At 34.7% G+C, this 22,525-nt stretch overlaps 1 protein-coding gene across 5 annotated transcripts; it reads right to left on the bottom strand.

The window, feature by feature from the left end:
- On the bottom strand, positions 1 to 22,097 carry LOC116171193 (glycerophosphocholine phosphodiesterase GPCPD1-like). Of its 5 annotated transcripts, none has more exons than XM_031487888.1 (4): positions 21,929 to 22,097; positions 14,992 to 16,335; positions 1,462 to 2,280; positions 1 to 308 (listed from the first exon to the last, which is right to left on the bottom strand). In XM_031487888.1, exons 1-4 carry the CDS (start codon positions 21,950 to 21,952, stop codon positions 231 to 233), a joined length of 2,265 nt encoding a protein of 754 aa, XP_031343748.1. In that variant the 5' UTR covers positions 21,953 to 22,097; the 3' UTR covers positions 1 to 230. The 5 variants fall into 5 exon arrangements, with proteins under 5 accessions (XP_031343748.1, XP_031343751.1, XP_031343750.1 ...); XM_031487891.1 differs by lacking the exon at positions 21,929 to 22,097 and adding an exon at positions 16,827 to 16,883; XM_031487890.1 differs by lacking the exon at positions 21,929 to 22,097 and adding an exon at positions 16,656 to 16,820.
- Positions 22,098 to 22,525: the final 428 nt, after the last annotated feature.

Raw genomic sequence — 22,525 nt, 5'->3', positions numbered from 1 at the left:
TCGTTACTATAATAAATAATTTATTTGCTCGTAATTACATTCTACAAAAATAATACCAAGAATAGGTATATTACATTATTTGCAATAAGCTCAAGAAACTCCTTTCTACTGCTACTATGACGAGTTTTCATTTTAACTTCTCATGCATATCATCATTTTGTATCATGATCTGTTTACTATAATGGATTACATTAAAAATCCGTATCAAATGATTGTGCAAGTCAAGGTCCTCAAGAAATCAGCCAGCAATGCTCTTCAGTGGGTTTCCATGTTACTTTGAAAGCTGTTGTATGCTCTTGGGCTATTACCTAAAATGTTGAGTATGCAGTGTGGGAAGTCAAAGAGTAAAATTGCATACTATGATACACATAGCATTATGCAGTATATGTTGAATCTGAACTAAATTAATTTGTAATATTTTGCGATATATACTTAGTACTTATTGGTAACCAGCACACTAACTTTACACACCAAAATAACAATCATTTTGAATTACATTTCTGTTGTTTAATCCTGTATTAATGCACATTAAGAACAAATGTTTTTAAACCTCTCGCCAGGAAAGATTGCCGGTCACAGAACACTTGATCCCGATCTGCAATCTATGTTTTTCTAAAGATGCGAGCGACTTCCGGGATATTATCGTGTCAATGTTGAACAAAAAGACTTTTCGTTCAATATCGGCATGATCCTATTCCGAAAGTCGTTCGCATCTTAAAGAAAAACATAGATTATAGGTCGACACAAGGTGTGCTGTGCCCGGCAATCTTTCCTGGAGAGAGTTCTACATAGGTACATTCAATGTCAAACAACAATCCAAAAGCTTATCACAGATTTGTATTCTTTTTATATCTTTTGCAAAGTGTGACATCGAATTGGACCAAACACTAATCAATATACCAAACTAAAAGATCTTTCATACACGCAGAATTCTCTCAATTTTTATACTAACTATACATAATACATGTGTATTGTCATTGTTTAAAATTTAAACAATGGTATTGTGTAGTCAACAGATGACATGCTCTGCAAGTATGAATGTCAAAAACTTAAGATATTTTTTGAAGAAATACAAATTAATAGTTATATACCTATATGTACCAACATTATCCAACCATTTACCCAATAACTGTTTGCAATGAATGTATGGATGCTGGAATACAAGTATATTTTCGGAACAGTGAATTTGATAGTATTTGAATATAACCCATATCAAATATTATGTTTAGAAAAGATCTAAGATACCCAATATCAGAAAAATGTATGTGGCCCTTTCAAAATGCTTACTGTTCCAAACTGATAAAAGTAAAAATTGGTAACTACTAAATGGTTAGACCATTTCCTTTTTCTTTAAATCCAAAACCCTTACTACTCACTAACAGACCAATAGAAAATTTATTTAATAGGTACACATTCATTAATTTTAAACTAAAAATTCAATTTAAGTTAATGGTTATTTACATGATTTTGTTCGGGCATAATACTCTCAAGACTTTGTAATGATGTGGCTGTTGATTCGTTCTCAAGGCCTACTCTCGCCTTTTCAACATCTAAAATACATTCTTTCAATATGGGCGGTGGCGATGACGGTTGTTCGGCAGCTACAGCTGCTAATCTGATGAGCTCTTTCTGAGATTCCCTGGCTTCTACCAAAAATATGCTCTCCTTAACTTCCTTACTTGAGTACTGATCGATTTTATCATAAATAATACCATGCAAACCTAATTCTTTTAAATACTTTATCGTGGCTTTATCAGCGTTTTCATCTCCCCAACAAAATATAATCAAACCGGCGGTGGTGGCCAACTTTACTTGGGAAGGATCTCTCAAAATATCTTCGGTATGAACATTGATTCCCAATAATTCTGACATGACTGCGTGATGAACTGCAGTTTCAATACTAAAACAGCGCGGATCGTGATATTGCGGATATTTAACAGATTGGCCGACGGTTAAGAATATTATGGGATACTTGTTCTGCTTCAACCGCAGCATCGTACACACATCCGCGTTAAAAGACGAAAAAATTATCTTTCTGTTGCCGGCGTGTTTTATCACAACCTCTAATATTGTATCTACGTATGTATTAATATCAACAGGGTCCTTCAATTCATAGGATCCGTCGTGCAACTGCATCGTCCATTTAATTTCAACGTTGAATCCAACATGGGGATCTAGTACTTCTAGCAACTGTTGAAGAGTCGGGAACGGTTGGTGATCTTCCAAGTCGTCGTCAAAAAAGCGCGGATTTTTAGTCTTGCCTTCTGACAAATGATAAACCTGAAACAAAGTTAAGTTTTATAAGAAATGCGAAATATCTTGCATAATAAAGCTACCAAATGATGTCAGCAATTTATAAATAACAAACCAACAAAGTCTTTCGTTTGGTGAGTGGTTCAACATTATACCACTACAACACACGGTTCTGATAGATGAATAACTTATCTACTGTGGTTAGACATTTCTGAATGAACACGAATCGAATTAATCAACCACCAATAACTAATAATGTAGCCCAGTGCACTTAAACAGGAGTAACAAGCTTTTTGTTAGTAGTTATCAATAAACTATAACTGACATATTTGTAAAGGGAAATTTACTTCTAGTTAACCCAATTTTATTTAAACTTGTTCTACAGTTTTATTATTCTTTGTGAGCCTCTGAAGGAAATATCTCGGAAATATGTACAGCAAAAATAAATTAACTCTGCATACAGCCCCGATCTAAAAGAAACTAACCGAAACTAATTATTTACACAAACAATTTGCCATCAAAGTAAATGTACATATTTCGGAAGCTGCAATTAGCCAATACAAACAGAATGGAAGATGAGGCTTGCTTCCAAAATATGCCTCAACCCTCAGGTATCATACAATTATTAATGTGCGTCATTTTTCGTAATCTATGACATTAGTGAAACAGTAATTTATTGGCATCTTTCAATATAAAATCGAAGTGAACCTTTGTGCACATGATACGAAATGAATGTTCCACATTTTGATATACGGAGTGCCGGAAAAGTATGGAATCGGCAAGCTACAGCCTTAACCATTCGTTATATTGAAAAAAGTGTGAGATGAAAGTTGTTTGATTTTATATTATGCATGTTTTGACGTACACGGATATTTTTCGAATGACGTCATTGCAAGTTATGTTTTACATACGCATTTCTCAATGTTTTGATTTAATTACATTAAAACTAAAATATCTTGAAATGTGAGAACTTCAGAATGTTAAAACCCTATACCATTTTGAAGCACCCCGTCTAGAGGATTATAAAAATCTAAAAGAATACAGGTGTTCAATTTAAAAAATATGCTCAACATGCCATAACTTGAAATGACGTCATTCGAAAAAATATCAGTGTATGTCAAAACATGCATAATATAATATCAAACAATTTTCATCTCACACGTTTTTCAATATAAAACGAATGGTTACGGCTTCCATAGTTTTCCACAGTTTGCCACTCTGTATACACATTTACTATACTCCCAATTAAAATTTACATCTCCTCAGAGATACAAATGTAAAAAATGTAAAACTTGAAAGCACGATAAATGTCATCCTTTCAAATCAACATTTATGTAATTGGTCATTTTATCAATAATTTTCCTGATTTTGGAGTATCAGATGTTGGTTGAGGGATAGTTGTAAGTACAAAATTCAATTATTAATTAACATTTTGTCTACTACTTTCCAGTTAATTAATTCTCCAACGTGTTTTTACAGATTATTTTTAGAACACAAAAAATATTTAATCTTTGTTTCGTTACATTTATCTCCAACAGTTCGAGATAGGAATTATGGATTGCATAATTAAAGATAAAAATACATGTATCTCAGAACCTAACCCATCATCCCAAATGGCTGAAAGAAGCTTTTCAAAATATAGACAATTAAACATGTATTGTAGATAACCTTCTTATAGATCACCTTTCCTAGGCGCTGTTACTTGCCTCTGAAACAATGTCCATTTTTATTTTCACAGAAAACTACTACCTTTGAATGTACTCAAAACATTCACGTTCTCAATGCCAAAATTTGAAAACAATTAAAAGTAAACAACCGGAAAAACGTTTACATACATGCACAAATGGTATTCTGGTACACACCAAACCTAATGCTACTTACTGGCTGGAAAATTGAAGAAAATATGGATAAGATGAAATGGAAGTACATAAATCTACATTCTACTTCAAAATTAAAAAAATAATACTTATTATAAATAATCACATAATTAGAATAAATATTTATTCATTTTCAACAAAAGTTAATAATAGATCTAACTTGAACATTATTTAAATACAATACATTTACTATAGTTTCAAATACAAAACATAATAATAAATTACATTCGTCGTTCGGCCTTCATATTCCCAAATTGTAAAATTTTTATTTCACAAAATAGAAAAAATAGTAGATAGAAAAAACCTGACGTGACCTGAGATTAACCGTTTATATAGTGTTTTTTTCAATGTGTTTATTTACGGCATGAATATTGTTGTGTAAACTGCAGGGGGGTCTCGTTTCTCTAGGTTGAAATAATGCCTACGATGAGAGCGAACCACTGTAGTTGAAAATTTACGTGCTGTAAACGTAATTTAGATTTAGCATTAGAGGTTTCAGGCGAGACATCCTGTACAATGTTTTAATTTATTTTTTAGGACATGAGGGGAAACCCTGTCATTTAAGGGTTATTATTGTATTTAATAAGTGTCAAAAATTCAGGGAACGCACAAATAAGGAAACATTTCATTTAAAATCGACAAAAGAAAAAAGTTTTATCTGGACTAATGTGTGTGTGTGCAAACACCGGTATAGGTCTAAATGATATGATAACCGTATGCATATGGGGATCAATTTAGCAACGGAGTTGGCTGTTTAGGTTTCGTCGTATAACAACGATGGGTATTAATGGAGTGGATGTGGTGAATGCTTAAATAAATGGAGCAAGATAAGTACGCTGCCGGTCGGGTTATATTGAAAGCGTGCGTAAATCATTTTAATGCGTTAAGTTTAAATACGAGCAAATTTTCTTCGCCGTTGGAACGATTTTTACGAGGATTTTTAAGAAACGAAATAATGTCGTCCAGTTTATGAAAGTGTTCCGTTGTTTTAAATTGGTGTATTTACCTGGTCAGTCAAATTTAATTACAAGTGTCAAACAAAAAAAATTGAATTTGTAAAAACTTTAAGTTTTTGTGAAGATGCTTCATCAGTAATTGCGTTTTCTTGGACAGACCAACTTAATTTGGATTGTGAACGGGTTGTGCGCAAAAAGGCTTTATGTCGCCTTAGAATTTTTATTACAAGATTTTGTATTTGTGTTGGTTTTTGTATTTGTATAAGAAAAAATTTATGTAATCTCAGAGTGTCATTGCATTATGTATGAATTTGATTTCCAATTTAAGATTGAGGTTCAATTCCATTCATTTGTTGTCAGATTTTTCCTTTGTTGTACCCAAATGGTATTTCTAATTTGTTTAAAAATGTACATAGTATTTCCATTGGAATTTACGGAATCTAATTCAAAAAAATTTTTCAAATAAACCAAGAATCGTAAATTATCGCAACTCCACTGTGCCAATTTTGGTCTCAAGAACCATAAGACGTATCTAAAGGTCTTTGGATAGGATACTGGCTCTGCCCTTACACATTTTGTAAAAATTTAAAGCACCGTTTTCATAGATGATTTTTACAAGCTTTAATGAACACCTGGTACATGGATGGAATCAAATAGGCGATTCCATACTTTTCATCTTCTAAGAGTTGGAAATAAAAGGTAAAGTAAAGTGCTTTAATGTGTAGCGTCGTTTTAGCCGCAGAGAAACGAAAACAAGCAGTCTTACCTAATTGTGTCGTTTGTAGCCGTTCCCGTGGGGATATTTAAATTAATGTTGCAGCATCCGAAAGCTTAGAAGATAGAAAATTAATATTTTGTGATTTCCGTTCCCTTAATCAATGGATAGTCGATTTTATATTCCTAATGTTAAGTGAAAAACTATTATAAAAACTTGCAAGATCACTGTAGTACGATACATACCACAGACCTATGCTTTGACTCGAAAATTCCAAGTAACAATGAATGTTAACTGGACTACCAAATTTTGGTATTTCAACGCGGCCAATTGAGTATGCATAATTAGCTGTAGTTAAAGAACGATTCACATTACTAGTCACATCACGGTCCGCCCACAGTGTGGTCAATTATTGTAGAGTATTTCTTATGAACATGTTCTGACCATAATATGACCGGTAATGTGAATAAGGAATACACGCAGCGAACCTTGACATATCCGATATTGCGAATCGGCCTTAATTAGATGTGTTGCAGTAACCTCGTCTTTAGGTTATGTTTGGTATCATTGGAAGCACGCTAAATTATCAAAATGATCCAGTCATCATTTTTCAGATTTTTACGAAGACAGAGAACCGAGCAATTAATTAAAGAAGTTTTATTTTCGAGCGCTTTCATACTGGTTCATCAAGCCATATGGAAAATCCGCCGATCCCTTTCCGCTTATGGAATTTTGTAAAAGGAAAACGTTTGATTTAAAAGGGATTTCTTTCATCTTTGGCTAATGCTTCGTTGTGCAAAGCGGACATTGTTTTATTAATTTTTTACTTTTAACCATACCATTAAATCGTAAAGCTTTGATACTTTTCCGTCCATTAATTATAAAGGCGGATTGTTTTCATTGTTTAGTTTTCCCGTAGCTAGTAGATACCGTAAGATAAATTGTGCTGCCGTTGCCGTATACCATAATTCTATTTTAGATTATTCGGCAGTGACCGACGGCCGTCTACCTTGTAAGATCCCTGGAGTTGACAGTTTCCTTCAACTGATTTGTCTGTGGCTACCGAATTTCCGCAACACGAACAGACCATCCTTGACCAAGGCAAGGTATGAGATTCTCCTAGTGGCGCTAAGTGGCAAAAGAGATTAATTAACGCAATTGTAATTCATTTTGACAAATTAAATTTTACTTTTGTTCCAACTAATTCGCCTGTTTAATTTTCAATTGCTTTATACAAGGTGCTAATAACATTATGAAACAAATGAAAACGACTACTGGTCAAAAGGTTAAAGACAATTAATTCAAGTTTCTGTTTGCTGTCCTAAGTTAACAAGGGTACATTCTTGACATTTGTACATTTCGGAGCATTGCTAATTTGTTACTGTAAATAACTCAAAGTTCAATTAATTAAGTCAAAGTACCTAAGCCTGAAACACAGATATTTATTACTGTCTAGCCGTTGAATTAGTTATTTCATTGCATAAGATTAATTGTTAGTTACATTTTTACCAGTGCCGTAGAAATTAGATTGTTTTAGGAGCACAGCCCCTATAAGTGTAACCAGCCAATAACAAGATGTCCCCACAAAAAAAGTTTAACGGCATAAGATCTAGAGACCTCCATGTTACTGAATCACTCCTCTCACTCTATCTATTAAGGAAAGTGCGGTCGAAGTGATTTATTACAGCACGTTTGAACTGAAGAAGGACGCCATCATGAACGGAAATCAAATGGTAACTCGTCCAAGCGATCAAAGAGCACATCTTGTAGACACCAAACGACGATGATCTTCCAAAAATAGTTCTCCACCAGAAAGTCTCTCCCTGTAATGTCGTTGACCATCGAGGGCGTTTACATTGTCCGCCCAAGAATTGCAATTGGATTTTTTTTTTAAATTTTAAAAAAACTAATTGCAAATTTCTTATTTCCATTATAAACGACCACCAAATACTAAACTTCATCGAAAAGAGAACTTTTTTCTCGCTCTATCTTGGGATAGGGATTTTACAAAATCGGAAAGCGCATACACCCAATATCCAAAGATGTGCCATCCTTTATAATACGTCTTATGGTTCTCAAAAAGGAAATTAAAAGGGACTTTTCCAAACGAAACATTTGCGACTCTCGGTTTATTATTTGAAACAACATTTTTCTTTTGGTCCCCCCTACTACAGGATTCTTTTTGAAACAGCTCAAATTAAGCACCCTGTATAAATATAATCTGGTTCTTATGACAAAAATTGCTACAATATTAGTGTCTGTCCACCTATTGATGCATTGTGGCATCAACAATGCAAAGAAACTTCAGATCTTTATACCGGCACTCTTGTTAGAGCACCATATTCTTACTATTCAACAGAATTTAAGAAGCTTTAGTGTTGAAACTGATAAATAAGTTCCATATGTTTTGAAATGGTGCACACATACAAAAGGAATTTATTTTTGCTGTACATATGCATTTCTTTATCTTTATCTCGTTCTAAGCTCCAAGATATATTAACACCTTTTTTGTTTGTTAACAAATTGATATAATACCTACATGACGTTGTAATTAAAAGGACATCAGTCTTAATCGTACCTTTTCTCTATAAAAACCACAATAACGAGGTTTACTCCACTGATCACCTTTAATTATCGCATTTCCTGGATGTTAAAGGTGAATTATATTTAACAAACCCTGATAAGGTTAAGTTATCCACAGTAGTACCTAAGGCAGAAATGTAAACGATGTTTTAATTGATCATGTATTAGAATTAGTAGCAGTAGTTACTATTTGAGAAAATACGCAACCAACTTCATTCGATTGTAACATCACAATTTAAAACAACAAAAGAACGGTTGCGCAACTTCCTCCTCTATTGAAATCTGATTTTCTCTATTATCTGTTTATCATAAGTAGAGATGGAGATTCTCCACTGTTTCAATTAATCGTAGGAGACATGCAAACAAATATACACCAAAGGAGTTATTGAAGATAACATTTGTACAAACAAGAGCAAATCGTTTGATTTAACTTATCTCCAAAATCTTGTCAAGTAATATTACAGTGCGGTTTCAAGTTCTTGGTAATTAAATAGAACCTTTGAACAATTACTAATGTTTATGCAGACTTACAATGACCGCTGATAATATGTTTGAATATCTAATATATCCCAAGATAAAACCATATCAAGGGGAGAATAATGTTAATTATTGAATTGCACTGCTCTCAAAACAAGAAAAAAATACTTCTGGAAAAAAAGAAATAAGGTTACTTTTCCTTTTTAGCCTCGAGTATAAAACATTGTAGTAATGAAATAGCAAAAACCACATGCACTAAATGGGTGATATCAGCACATGATCACCAAGAATGTGCAAACTGCACGTCTTGGGCATTGAGGCAATATGTTTGGACGTTTTCCCACCGAAATTGATGAAGAACGATTTTGATAACCACAGTGCAAAACAACAAGAGATGACTAACTCCCTATCTTTAGTATAAGCACAAAGTGAATGCGGTTTATGGTCGATGCCATGTAAGCGAGACAAGAAGAAAAAATCGACTCTATCACACTTCCACTAATTGAGCCATTCATTTTCGTTTTAAGCGCTGATAGCACGTTATTCATACACGATGCAAAAAAACTTTTTTGGGTAAGCGTGATTTTGCAAAAAACACTGCAATCTGCTAACGTGTTAATAAGTGAAATGTATTGCGGACATCAGCACAGGAACAAAAGCATTATTGAAAAACGATTGAATATAGACATTGCGGAAATTCAGCAATATTAGTTATGTAGCAAATATTCTAGAGATCTAGAGCGACATCAGGGCGCCATCAAGTCGCCACCAAGTAGATGACAGAATAAAATGTTTACAAAACGCACTAACAAGGATAATTATAAGTGTAATTATCAGCACTTTCAGAGGCAGGATTATTTGAGATTATACAAGATGGGCCAATAGTGTGTGGACGGATCCTTGTGGATTTATTAACGTGCATTTTTAAAGTTCGCCGCTTGGGCATGGTGGGGAACCCTTAAGTGTACAAACCAAAAATATTTTCACTTCAATTGGAACCCATATACATATCAAAGTTACATTTTTTTAATAGAACCCCCGTATGTTACTGCATATTTGGATTCCTCGGGTAATAACTTAGATATGAATCACCCTGTATATTGGTTCCGATTAAAGTGAAAATAATTTAGGTTTGTAGCCTTAAGGGTTCCCCATCATGCCCAAACAGCAAACTTAAAACATGTATGTTAATAAACCCACAAGGATCGGTCCACACACTATTGGCCCACCCTGTATGTGGTAACTTATTTAACATGCACAGTACTAAGATCTTGAACTCATTTCAAGTTACAATGTTAGTTAAATGGGAAAAAAATTTGCCTCTGCCGGTACAGAATTAAGTTTTGCCTACTACAGGAGTGGATCTCAAAGTAAGCTAATCGTTGAATGCAGATACTCTTGCAGGCGCTGTCTTGAAATTCTATGAGAAGATTTGGTATGATGCAAATGAAAATCAAGGACGATAAAAAGAGGAATTTTGCCCTTGAATTACTGTGTTCCTCAAATTGAATCTTCGTTCAATAGAATGGGCCAACAGGTACAGTATGTATTAAGGATATTGTTCACATAGTATGATATGATATTAGTAACGTTAATAGATAACAGTAACATAAGTCTTTGCTCTGCGACCAAATGTCGAGCTGATGACTGTCTTGGCGCGTGTAAATCTCTTAGTTTTAAAAATGTGAAGCTGGTACATATCTAATGGAAATGAAACGACTTAAAGTATGCTATGACATGATGATGACAGCTCAAGGAAACAGCTAAAACAAATTTTAAAAAACACTGTCCTTGAAACGAGTTTGTGTTGTTTCCCATAAACAAGTGGTGCTTCGTAATGTGTGCCATAAAGATAAGGTATGTGTAAAAGGGTTATCTGGTAACTAAAGAGTCAGGGTCACTTAAAGGTGTGTTTGTTTGCAGAAGCTTTAACATCGCAAATTATCAACGGCGTGTTTTGCCAGTATAGATTAATGGTTAATCTAAAGTCTTCCAGGACAATGACTTACGCCATATCCATAGCTTTCTGTGGTTGGGCCTCTTCTACTGCACTGCTAATATACTAAGAGACATCACCAAATGGAGATTATTACATTAGGTGAAACCGAGGGTGAAACAATTTTTAATCAATTACTGATGAAAGAGATACCAGAAGCATAGCGTCGAATATTTAACCTCTTATTTAACAAAACATATGCACTAAGCTAATAGCTTAAGAGATGTATTCAAAATTTTATCAGCAGATAATTGTGTAGGATTAATGTTTGCCTATCATTAATAAATTATGGAATGTACTTAATTAACGCTTACATTGATACACCCAGCATATTTGATTTAAAACGCAGATAATTTAAGTGACAAATCCGCCAAAATTAATAATCCGAGACATGTGCCACCATTTAATACAATTTCATACAGTCGTAAGCATAGGAAAATCACTGTCCAGGAAGTAGAGATAAATAAAGTAATCGTCAAGTAAGACTATTTTTTAATTATAGGGGCTGTTCGGAGTGACAAATTGATTCAATCATGTGGTTAAAAACAACGAGAGGAATTTGTGTGAATGCAATTAAGTAATCCTATCGTCGTAACCATAACTTCCTCAAGTGTCTTAACTTTTGTTTCCTCTTTGGATTCTAGTAATTGACAGGAGTTTGTTACATTTAAATTAAGACTAAAGTCAAATGTTAATGTAGCTATTTGATTTTGGCAATGCTTTCACATTATGTTTATAAGCATAGTGTAAGTAAAGTAATAATTACAGAAGATTTGATATTTCTTTTACAATGAAATAAATTCGGTTCTAGAAAAATACATGGTGGTACTCCGTCTCGTACTCCGTCAAGCGTGCCATAGCTAATTAGATAAGTAGACATCCGAGAAACGCACAAAGAAGTAACAGTTGACTGAATTTTCAATAAGGAACAATGTAATTTTGTGCATATTCGACCGTAGATATACAGGGTGTTTCGAAATTCGCGCACACGGACTATGGGATGGTGTTATACGACAAAAACTGAACAAACAGTTCCTCTACCAGTTTTCCATCAGACCGCTATTTTTCGAGCTACCGCGGTTTTAAAAATCTCCGCCCCCCCCCCTACGCTGCGCCACTGGTTAAACTTAATAATAACACATTTTTAAAAACAAAAGAAGGTTCAAAATAAACTTTAATTATGACGAGTACGTAATTACAACAGTTGTTCAAAATGTACGCCATCTGCTAGTAAACAAGTTTCAGCACGTCGGAAAAAAAAAGTTCAGGTCTGATCAAAAACTGGTAGAGGAACTTTTTATTCAGTTTTCGTTGTATAACACCATCCCACAGTCCGTGTGCTCGAATTTCTAAACACCCTGTATTAAGTCCTGCAAAAAATACCTACATAAAATTTTTGCGAACTGGCATCACTGTTAATAGTGCAACTGCCAAACGACACAATATTTTTACACGTTCTTTATTGAATTGTCATTTTAATTTTAGTTTCTTTTTGTAAATTTAGTCAGTAATTGTTTAATTCATTTAATTCTGTTTCTTATTTTGAGTTTGTATGATAAATTTGAAATGCATAAATAAGGGAACATGAAAGGCCTATTTATGCTCACTAATAATAAATAATTAAAATAAATAATAAGTAATAATAACTACTTATTTTAACTTAAGAGTCTTATTACTGTATATTACGATATGATTACGATGCACAAAGGTATGTTTGTACAGGAATGACATCTGTCAAGAGTAGTATAAATGGTGGAAAAAGATAAGTACTATTACTTATTACTTACTTAATTCTTATTACTTACACTCCGAGCAGTCATACATTTAATTGTTTTTTGTCCTCAAGCCAGGAATATTAAAAATGATTTTTTTTTAAGAAGAATCTGTCAAATTCGTGTTAAAAGTAAATATTTTGTCGAGCATCGCATATTTTTGTCCCCGGCAGTTTATTTAGATTATTATGAACAGAACTGTGAGTACTTTTTCAGATCTCTTAAATTGTTTTCAGATCGACCGACAAATGGGGTGTACAATATTCAAAAGGCACTGTTAGCTTGAAATTTTTTTTACAGGATTCTCTGTTTTTGATTATGATGTGTGTTAGAATATTTTCTAATTTATGTTCATCAATTAATTAGGTGTCAATTTGAAATCCAGATGGAATTTTATTTTCCTGTGGCAGATTTTTCTGTCTGTTAATCCGAATGTTATTTCAAGTTAAAAATTTGAGTATCTAGTGCTTTCAATGGAATTTACAGAATTTGGTTGTGATCCTCAACTCTGTAGGATTTGTAAGTTAATGTTAGGATTTTATTGTTGTGTCGGAACCCAGTTGTGCCCTGAGAAAATTTTAAAAATAAAAAAACTAAATTGTACAATTTGCGCTACCTATGTAGGTGTCTGTTGGGTGGTATAGTGACCACATACCAATGCACAGGGCAAGATTCGCTCATTTGGACATTTTCATGAAAAAGTTAACCATGATAGTGTAGCCTCCATCAACAGTGGATTTTGAAACAAAAAGTGGGCGACTTTTTAAGAGAAGAAATCTTTTTCGAAATTCACCTTCTCAATGAATCTTATTTTATTACAAAATAGAAAAGTACACCTGCAGCAAATATCTAATTTGTGACACTTGATCACTTTCTGGCATTCTTTTGTTTTTTATTATCACAGCCTACTCCTGTGTGTAATTAATCAATGGGTTGGTACTTTTGTAAAAAATATTGAATAACCTAAAAAGTACGAGGTTTTAGCACAGATTAATCAAATGTATTTCTTAACTTCAAAGTCAAGGTTTTTCATAAAAGTGAGGCTTGCTTATGGGGAATTATTCGGAAAAAATTAATAAGATTGCAACGTTGAGAAAAAACAAAAAGTGAATAGGTTTCCATGGAGAGGTTAACAAATGACATCGAAACAAGTCGAAATATACAGGATGTTCTATTTAAAAAATCAATTATTTAGTGACACCGTAAAAATGAGACACCCTGTACATTCATAAATAATCTCTGTAGATGCGCAACCATCCGTAGTTTTCTAAGAAACATTCGCTTTGACAACAAACTCACAAGGACAGACAGGCAAAAGTTTAACAAATTAGCTGCCATTAAGAGATTTTTTTGGCGAATTCAGTATATAATGTCTTCGTATACAACAATTGAAGAAGTGAGAGGATGATGCAATTTCAAGGTCTACATACCACGAAAACCCAACCGGTATGGCTTCATATTCACTGATAGATGCCAAAATGTTCTATACATCGAAGCAATCAAAGTTAGAAATTTATGTGGGTCAAAATCAACAGCCATCAGGACCGAAATCAGGACAATATAGAGTGGACACATCTAATATGGCTGATGTCCCAAGATTAAGTCAACCTATCGGCAGTACCAAAGGGATATTCCCTTGGATGATTTCTTAAATTAAATGATAACTATTCCTACACTGAGTCCTACACAGTTGAAGATGGACATATGCTACATTTTTCCCAATGAATTGATAATGATATACCGACAAATAATATCTGAATGCAGCAAGATGGCGCACCCCCTCCCCCTCATTTCAGTAAGAAATGACTAAAAAGAAAGTTTTCCAGATGGAATCGGATGGATTGGTATACGATTTAATTTATCTCGATTTCTTTCTATGAGGTTTTTGATACTTCTTTGATTGAATCAAGTATATTTGTCTTGAAAATAGGAAATTTCACCCGAACCTAAATTTCTCTCATATCTTTTACAAAACCTAAATAGTAAAATGGTACCTACAACATAGTTATAACCGAGGCTATAACCGAAAGAGACACGACTGTAAGCTGTCTAGTCAATTCGGAAAAACATTTTTTTTTGTGTAGTTAATGAAATGGTTAGGAAATTATGGTCTAGAACTGACATTGTGAGTACTTCACTTGAGGGTTAACCAGTCAGAGGTTTTCAACTGTTATTTTTTATCAAAGCTGTCTTTTATGCTAGAATGGTACAGCAACTAACCACAAGAAAAATTTGCTCTTGATGTATTTTGCATGATATGTTCTCCCGTATGTTGTATAATCATAATTATATGATACCTTTTCATTAAGCAACCACAAAAGACAGACTTACATTTACTAATATAAAATATTTAAAAAATTACCTTCAGAAGTCGAAGTTGTTCCAATGTTAGATCCTTCAGTGGTAACTCTAACATGTCACTGTCCTCTAACTGTTTTTTTCTTTTCATAGCAATACATACATGAAAATCGTGATAAATAATCGGCACCAAATCCTTACTGAGTTGTACATCGAACTCAACAAAATCGGCACCATGTTCAATTGCAACCTTCAAACTTGCCAAGGTATTCTCTCGGACCTCCGCGCAGTTCTTTGGTTCAATCTTGAAACTAGACCCCGACCCTCGGTGACCCACATCCAGTCCACACCATGAATTTTTCCAATGTCTTGTGTAGGATACTTCCATATCGCATTTAAAATTCATGCCGGGTCGTACGACTAGGTACTCTAGTTCAATCTGTCCCAAAGGACGATGCTTTGTGCTTGTGACGGGCAACACAGAACTTCCGACAGAAGATTGTAATGCGCTAGGTAGTAAGTAACTAAAACCAGCATGATAGGGCGGTTCATTATCGCCCGCTCGTGAACTGAATACGTAAATATCAATAAGAAATGCAACATTGTGAGGAAATAATACAGTCGATTGAAAAATTAAGCCGTCCCCACCCTTAAATTCTTTCCCGAACTGCTCTTGGGGCTGGAAGCGATCGTCACCTTTGGAAAGGCTTGCAACTTCAGTGAATGCGTACCGAGGGCGCTCTAAAGAGTCATTGTCTGTGCTCACCGATTCTTCCAGAGCTTCGGCCATACTTGTTGGGGAGTTGAGGCTGTAACGTGTCAAATTCACAGGCGTGATTTTAATGAAAACCGGTCGATTAACATAACGAGGTCTCCACAGTGAAGGGGGGTTAAAAATTTTAAACTGCACAACGGTTTCTTTGGTGATCCACCCTCGATCCGATCTGCACATATTATTGTAATCTCCATAGGAACAAGGCTCGTCGCTGTTCATGGGTGACAACCCCCGACTTTCGATTATTCTCGCATCTAAGTTTGCTTCCCAATTTCGAACGATCACTTGCAATCCACTTTCGATAACAACGCAGATACAATATCGGTAATAGACCTTCTGCTTGTCCGGAACGCTGATAACTTTCGACCAAACTTCCGACTCCTCTTCTTGATCCAAGGCAATACACCGATTCGGATCCCACCCGCCCAAATTTTTTACGTTGCCCGTAACGCATACAGTTTCGCCACTTTTTAAATCGGGCACTCGAACGCGAAAAAGCCATGGCCTGTATTTTACGGCCTCTTGGTCCCTTTGAAGCTGCTCTAGCTCGTCCTCAGTCAGGACGCGTCTTTTCTCTGCATTTTCGGGATCCTCTAAGAAGAACCACCGCTGCATTTTGGCAGATGTGGTCATCTGAAAAATACCACGATCGAATAATTGCGATTTGACGTGTGTAAATATGACAATGTCAAAGAAGATATTTACCTTTCTCATTCTCAAGACAGGGAAAATTGGAAATGTGAAAATGCAAATATTCACGGTAATGTAATTTTTTTTTCGATATAGAAATCATGCAAGCCCTTTGTGCAAGCATTTCTTCATGATGGTATTTAAACATTTTAATGCGTGGTCACTTTTTTAAGCAAAGAAAATTAAAGCAAAATCGTTATGTGGAAGGAAATAAATGAACACGCATATAGGTATTTTTTTGACCCTTTTGTGTTTGGCCTCACCAACAAGAAATTTGCACACCAAAAAACAGCACTACATACAAAAAATCGCGTTAAACACAAGTCTACAATTCATGTGGAAAATTGTCGATCGATTCAAATCACACCACTTATATGTAACTTCTTGCCATGCAATGCACTGCGACTGCACTTGCAAGACCACGCATGCTTTACCTTTCACTGTCTATCACAGTCTAACCCTCAACTGATGAATGTTTACTACCGTGAGGTTTGTGACTGTGATGCGATTATACCACTTCTACTATTCCATTGCTTAGCGCCAACGTCGTGTTTTGATGATGTCGTTTTCTACTCCGTGTAATAAACGAGGACACCATGAGCAAACATATACGCAGCTCTAGAAGGAGCGTCAATTATGCCATGTTGCCAAATGTTCTCTATTAATTAGGACAAGGCAGGTAACAGTTGGCTCTAACCAGGGGCGGACTGGCCCGGGGAGGCGGGTGGCGATTGCCACCTGGCCTGTAGGACATAATGGCCCGTTGGAAATTTATAAGTATGTGCTGTATTTAGTTTCTTGCACTATTAATAAATTATTAACACGTTTCTCTAATTGGGATTGATGTTAGGTTGTTCATTAAAAAATTCTGTTTTTATTTAAGTGTTTTACAATGAATTTATCATTTTTTGTCGTACCATGAAAGTGCTGAAACACAATTATAGGCGACGCGCCTCGTTTGGATTGTATATTTTGTTACTTTTAATTATCACCTGCAATTAAAAAAAAACTGTGTTGTAATTGATTTTCGAGAAAGGAATACTTTTAAAATGAAGCAAAAAATGTTTTTGTGGTGCACCGCAGAGCTTCCCCCACCCCCCACCCCCCGGCAACCTTCATTATTACAGTAATACTTTAATGGCCCGTAACCTATGCAATTCCACCTGGCCCGTAAGTACCCAGTCCGCCCCTGGCTCTAACGCTAACCGCACATTTCCAAAAATTTAGAAAAGGTTGCCAAAAATCTTTATTTATGCTCCCATTCCTCGGGATATAACATAATGTCTAGCCAAAAAAAACTTGACTCATAAGTCTTGGTCGTTAATTTACAACAAAGATCATACCATTGTTTATAAATGAATATAAACAATGATCATGCAATGCGATCAAAAAAGAGTGGCTTTCAAGTCACCTTTGGAATTTTTATTTACATGGGAAATCGTATTTAATGAACTTCCAAAGGCAACTCGACGTCAATCCTTTTTTTGCTAGAAGATAGGTATACAGGGTGGTGACTTGCGTAACGCATCATAGGAATTTCAATGTAAAATTCATAACATGTGATTATTGGCTCCCCAAATTATTTTAGAGCAGAAATGTATTAAAGTTTTTTTGTAGAAAAAATTTTTTTACGCCAATCAACCGTATTAGTTTTCAATTTTTTTCGTATAAAGACGGAAAATTGGAAAAATAAAACCCGCATCTTTTTCAATAATATGCGATGGAATTTTCTAAAACAAAAAGATATCCAGTTATCAATTAGCAGCAGTTCGAAATGGATTTTATGATCGACTTGGTTACTGCCTTGCAGTTAATGGTGACTTATTCGAACATTTATTGTAAATCGTTATAGTAGGAAACCGTTTTTAGTAATTTGGTATTTCTTTATGTTGAATTCGCTGTTCTAAATATAATACTTTTTCATAGAATTTGATTTGTTTTTAGCAGACATTTCATGGTATGACGGATATTAATGGCGTAGTTTTTATATTATAAAATTCCATGGCATCACAAATTATTGAAAAAGATGGGGGTTTTATTTTTCCAATTTTCCGTCTTTATTATGCAAAAAATTGAAAACTAATACGATTGATTGACGTAAAAAAATTTTCTACAAAAAACCTTAATACATTTTTGCTCTAAAATAATTTGGGGAGCCAATAATCGCATGTTCAGCACAAGCTGAAGAGGCCTCAAAAAAAGGGCTAAAAAAATAAAATAAATAGTTGTAGGAAAATATTTAGACAAATTATAATGCGGCAAAATTATCAATTATGATGGATTGATTTGGCATCGAGGATTGAGGAACAACGGGGCCAATTGATTTTATGTGCATATATGAGAATACATCAGGCATTAAAATTAAAGCACGTTGCACATGAGAGCAACACCCGCGTTATCAGAAAAATGCGGCTCCCCATTTTTTGCAATAGCAAGCAGAGATGCCATGGTGCCAGAACCAACCGACATATAAATACAGCCTTCATTCTAGGCGCCAACAAAACAAAAAAAAGATTCCTCCTGTTCATATAATAACTGATTTAAAAACTCTTAAGCACGATTGTAGGGCGTTGTGCGCGGGTGCACCATTCTGTTGAAACCAACAGTCCAACTTTTGTGTTGTTGTGTGCACTTGTGCAGTGTGCTGTGTATCGTTGTATTCGTAATAAAGGATGTTACTCAATACAGTGTGTACTTTTTTTACGGGCCATATAAAAAAATAAAGTTGATGAATGATAATGATTTTTCCGAATGAGAAAAAGGTTTTTATTTTTTGTGTCTGTTTAAATGGAATCAAAAAAATAAAAATAAAAACGGAATCGGCAAGTTTTTCTGGCATCTTCGAAAGTGGAAGGTTGAATATGTTTGAACTTTGGAGTTCAGTTTAACATTAAACGATTCGTCTATTTGTGGGGCTGTAATGTTTGCAATACTTCATATGTTTTTGTGTGCTTGTTTGACTTTGTTTGCAAGGCCCACAAGCTGTACCCTTTAAATGCATATAAAAGTATAGCCCTTTTCCATTTAAAAATAATAAAAGGTTCATAACAATTCGTTTATTGCATGTACTTATACTGAAGTTTTTGTGGTACTTTAAACATTTTTGCGTATTTTTTACGACATCCAGAAAAAAAGTATACTCGCTCCATGTGGTAATTATATAATATAGTTTTCTATAATAAAAACATAGTTTTACATAATGATCGTAAATTTTCTGTATGCATTGGGAGAAACAGTTAAGAGTAAGAAAGAAGTACCGCACACTTTTGGATCTATTCAAGCTCTTTCCACAGATTTCTATTTTTTTCATAGCAATTTAGGTCACTTTCTGAGAACGCTACACTGTGGGGAGGCCAGATAAAGTACACGTGGTAGAAAACACCTGCAAAATTCTAAAGCTATTGCTTTTTGCGCCGGAGTCCGGGGCCTTCTTAAAGTGAAAAGGAAAAAAAAGGAACTCGCACATCAAATCCAAAGTATATTTCAGTAGGTACTCGATAATTGGCAACGTTTTCGGTCTTTTCCCGAGCTAGGCGAACCTGGAAATGGACAAAAAAACTGTGAAACGCTTTACATTACAATAATGGAAAGCACCTATAATATTCTGGATAAAGTTTAGAAGACGCTTCAGAGCTTTATTAATGTATTGCGCTAGTCTTGTCTAAAGGTGGTATAGTCGCTTAGGAAGGAATGAGATCTAGTGTATAGGTTTGGGTCTGTTTTTTAGTGTAACAAATTTCTAGGAGTTGATTGAACAATTTTTGTATGGGATATGCGTTCTGCGGGCCTGAATAATTTAAAAATCTTTGAGAATAAACTAAAGAGCTGTCGGAGAGACATGCGGTTAAAGGTTTTCGAGACGTTCCCAGAACTTTTTAGCTGATCCTTTAACCAAAACGTATAAAGGCCTGATAGGCGACTCTGATAAGTGCCTGTAAAACTAATAGAAACTTTGAGGACTGGTTGGACGTATGCTTGCCAAGGTTTTTGATGTACCGATGTGGACGAAGTCAAATTCTCCACACTTAGGCAGGGGGGCCCGTTAATTATAGGTACCTATGTACCTTGGCAAACACAGGACCGTATATCATTAATTCATTATACATCGCTACCGCTCTTCTACTCTCCTCCTACATCACTCCGGAGGCCCGTTTTTGATTATATTTATAAAATTAATAAGTACCTATACCTACCTTTTATATTGAATTTCGTTATTCAATGCCTAATATTAACTAATTTGTTATGAGGGTATTTTAGGGTCAAACTACCTATTACCATGGTATACAGGGTGGTGACTTGCGTAACGTATCACAGGGATTTCAATGTAAAATTTATAAAATGCGATTATTGGCTCCCCAAATTATTTTAGAACAACACTGTATTAAAGTTTTTTGTAGGAACAAATTGTTTACGCCAATCAACCGTATTAGTTTTCAATTTTTTTCATATAAAGACGGAAAATTGGTAAAATAAAACCCGCATCTTTTTCAATAATCTGCGGTGCCATGGAATTTTATAATACAAATAGTACGCCAATATCCGTCATGCCATGGAATGTCTGCTATGAAACAAATCAAATTCTATCAAAAAGTATTATACTTAGAACAGCGAATTCAACATAAAGAAAGACCAAATTACTAAAAACGATTTCCTAATATAACAATTTACAATAAATTTTCGAATAAGTCACCATGAACTGCAAGACAGTAGTCGATCATAAAATCCATTTCGAACTGCTGTTAATTGATAAATGGATATCTTTTTGTTTTAGAAAATTCCATGGCATCGCAAATTATTGAAAAAGATGCGGGTTTTATTTTTCCAACTTTCCGTCTTTATATGGAAAAAATTGAAAACTAATACGGTTGATTGGTGTAAAAAATTTTTTTCTACAAAAAACCTTAATAGGTACATTTTTGCTCTAAAGTAATTTGGGGAGCCAATAATCGCATGTTATGAATTTTACATTGAAATCCCTGTGATGCGTTACGCAAGTCACCACCCTGTATACATATTCTATCAATGCTATTACTTAGTCTCATTCTCATTACCTATGTAGAAAAAAGTAAGGCCATGAAGGTTATTTTAACATTTTTCGTTCGGGGCCAGCCTAAAAATACGTACATATATATGTCCGTACTACCGAAGCTCAGAGGATCCTTAAAATATTTGCATTAAAACCAGTGCAAGGAAAATTGGTTTAGTGTGGTGTGGACCCCCACCCCATCCTCCCTCCTCACGCATTTTCACATTTGGCCACCCCTTGAAATTGTTTACAATAACACACATAAGGATGCCCAAAGTTTTAATACCCATCTCCTGAGCATTGTAATTCACATATGTGACAAATGCGCTACAATAATGGCCGAATGGGTTCAAATTGTGATAGAAATAATTATCTTGCAGTAATTCAAAAACGTTACGGATTTTCATTACTTGACATTTCCCCGTTTTGGCTTTGTTGGTTGACCTGTTGTGCATAGACGTACTGTACTGTTCTTGTATAAATAAAATCAACCACGACTGCGCTACTTACAAAACAATTGTGGCGCCACTGCATAGATTACAAAGGATCCAGATTTTCAATTTACGTCGCAGTAGGTATTCGTATTTCTGGGTCAAATTTACACGTTGCATCGCATCCTTCGATTAACCTTGCGCACGAGGAAATTCTCTCATCTGTTAGTAGTTACCACATGATGCTAATGGCAGTATGTGTGGCACACAATTTAATTTTAACTTGGACTTCAGATTGTAAACAACGCTTATATAACGGGCAGACCACCAGACGTTAAGGAACCAAGTCACATGTACTACGTTCAAAGTTCATGCGCTATTATCATTATTAAAATACCTATAATGGAATTCTCTCCATATATAAACATAATAGTAGATCCCCATTGGGTCTATATACGATAAACCTCTCCCCGTGACGTAGTCATATCTGGTTGACGCAAGGAATTTCTGCAATTCTGTAAACTGAAAACTAATCAAAAAGGCAAACATCCCTTTTTGTAATACACTACTGCTACTACAACATTCAATCTGCGCAAAATAGCAAATGTGAAAAATAATTTTGTAATTAATAAATTCTATTCCAGAATCTACTGCAACTTTTTCAATAATTATTAAA

Source organism: Photinus pyralis, unplaced genomic scaffold (genome assembly GCF_008802855.1).
Source record: "Photinus pyralis isolate 1611_PpyrPB1 unplaced genomic scaffold, Ppyr1.3 Ppyr1.4_LG5, whole genome shotgun sequence".
In the NCBI taxonomy this organism is placed as follows: Eukaryota; Metazoa; Arthropoda; class Insecta; order Coleoptera; family Lampyridae; genus Photinus; species Photinus pyralis.
The sequence above is the reverse complement of the archived record's forward strand: the minus strand, read 5'-3'. Positions and strand labels throughout refer to the sequence as shown.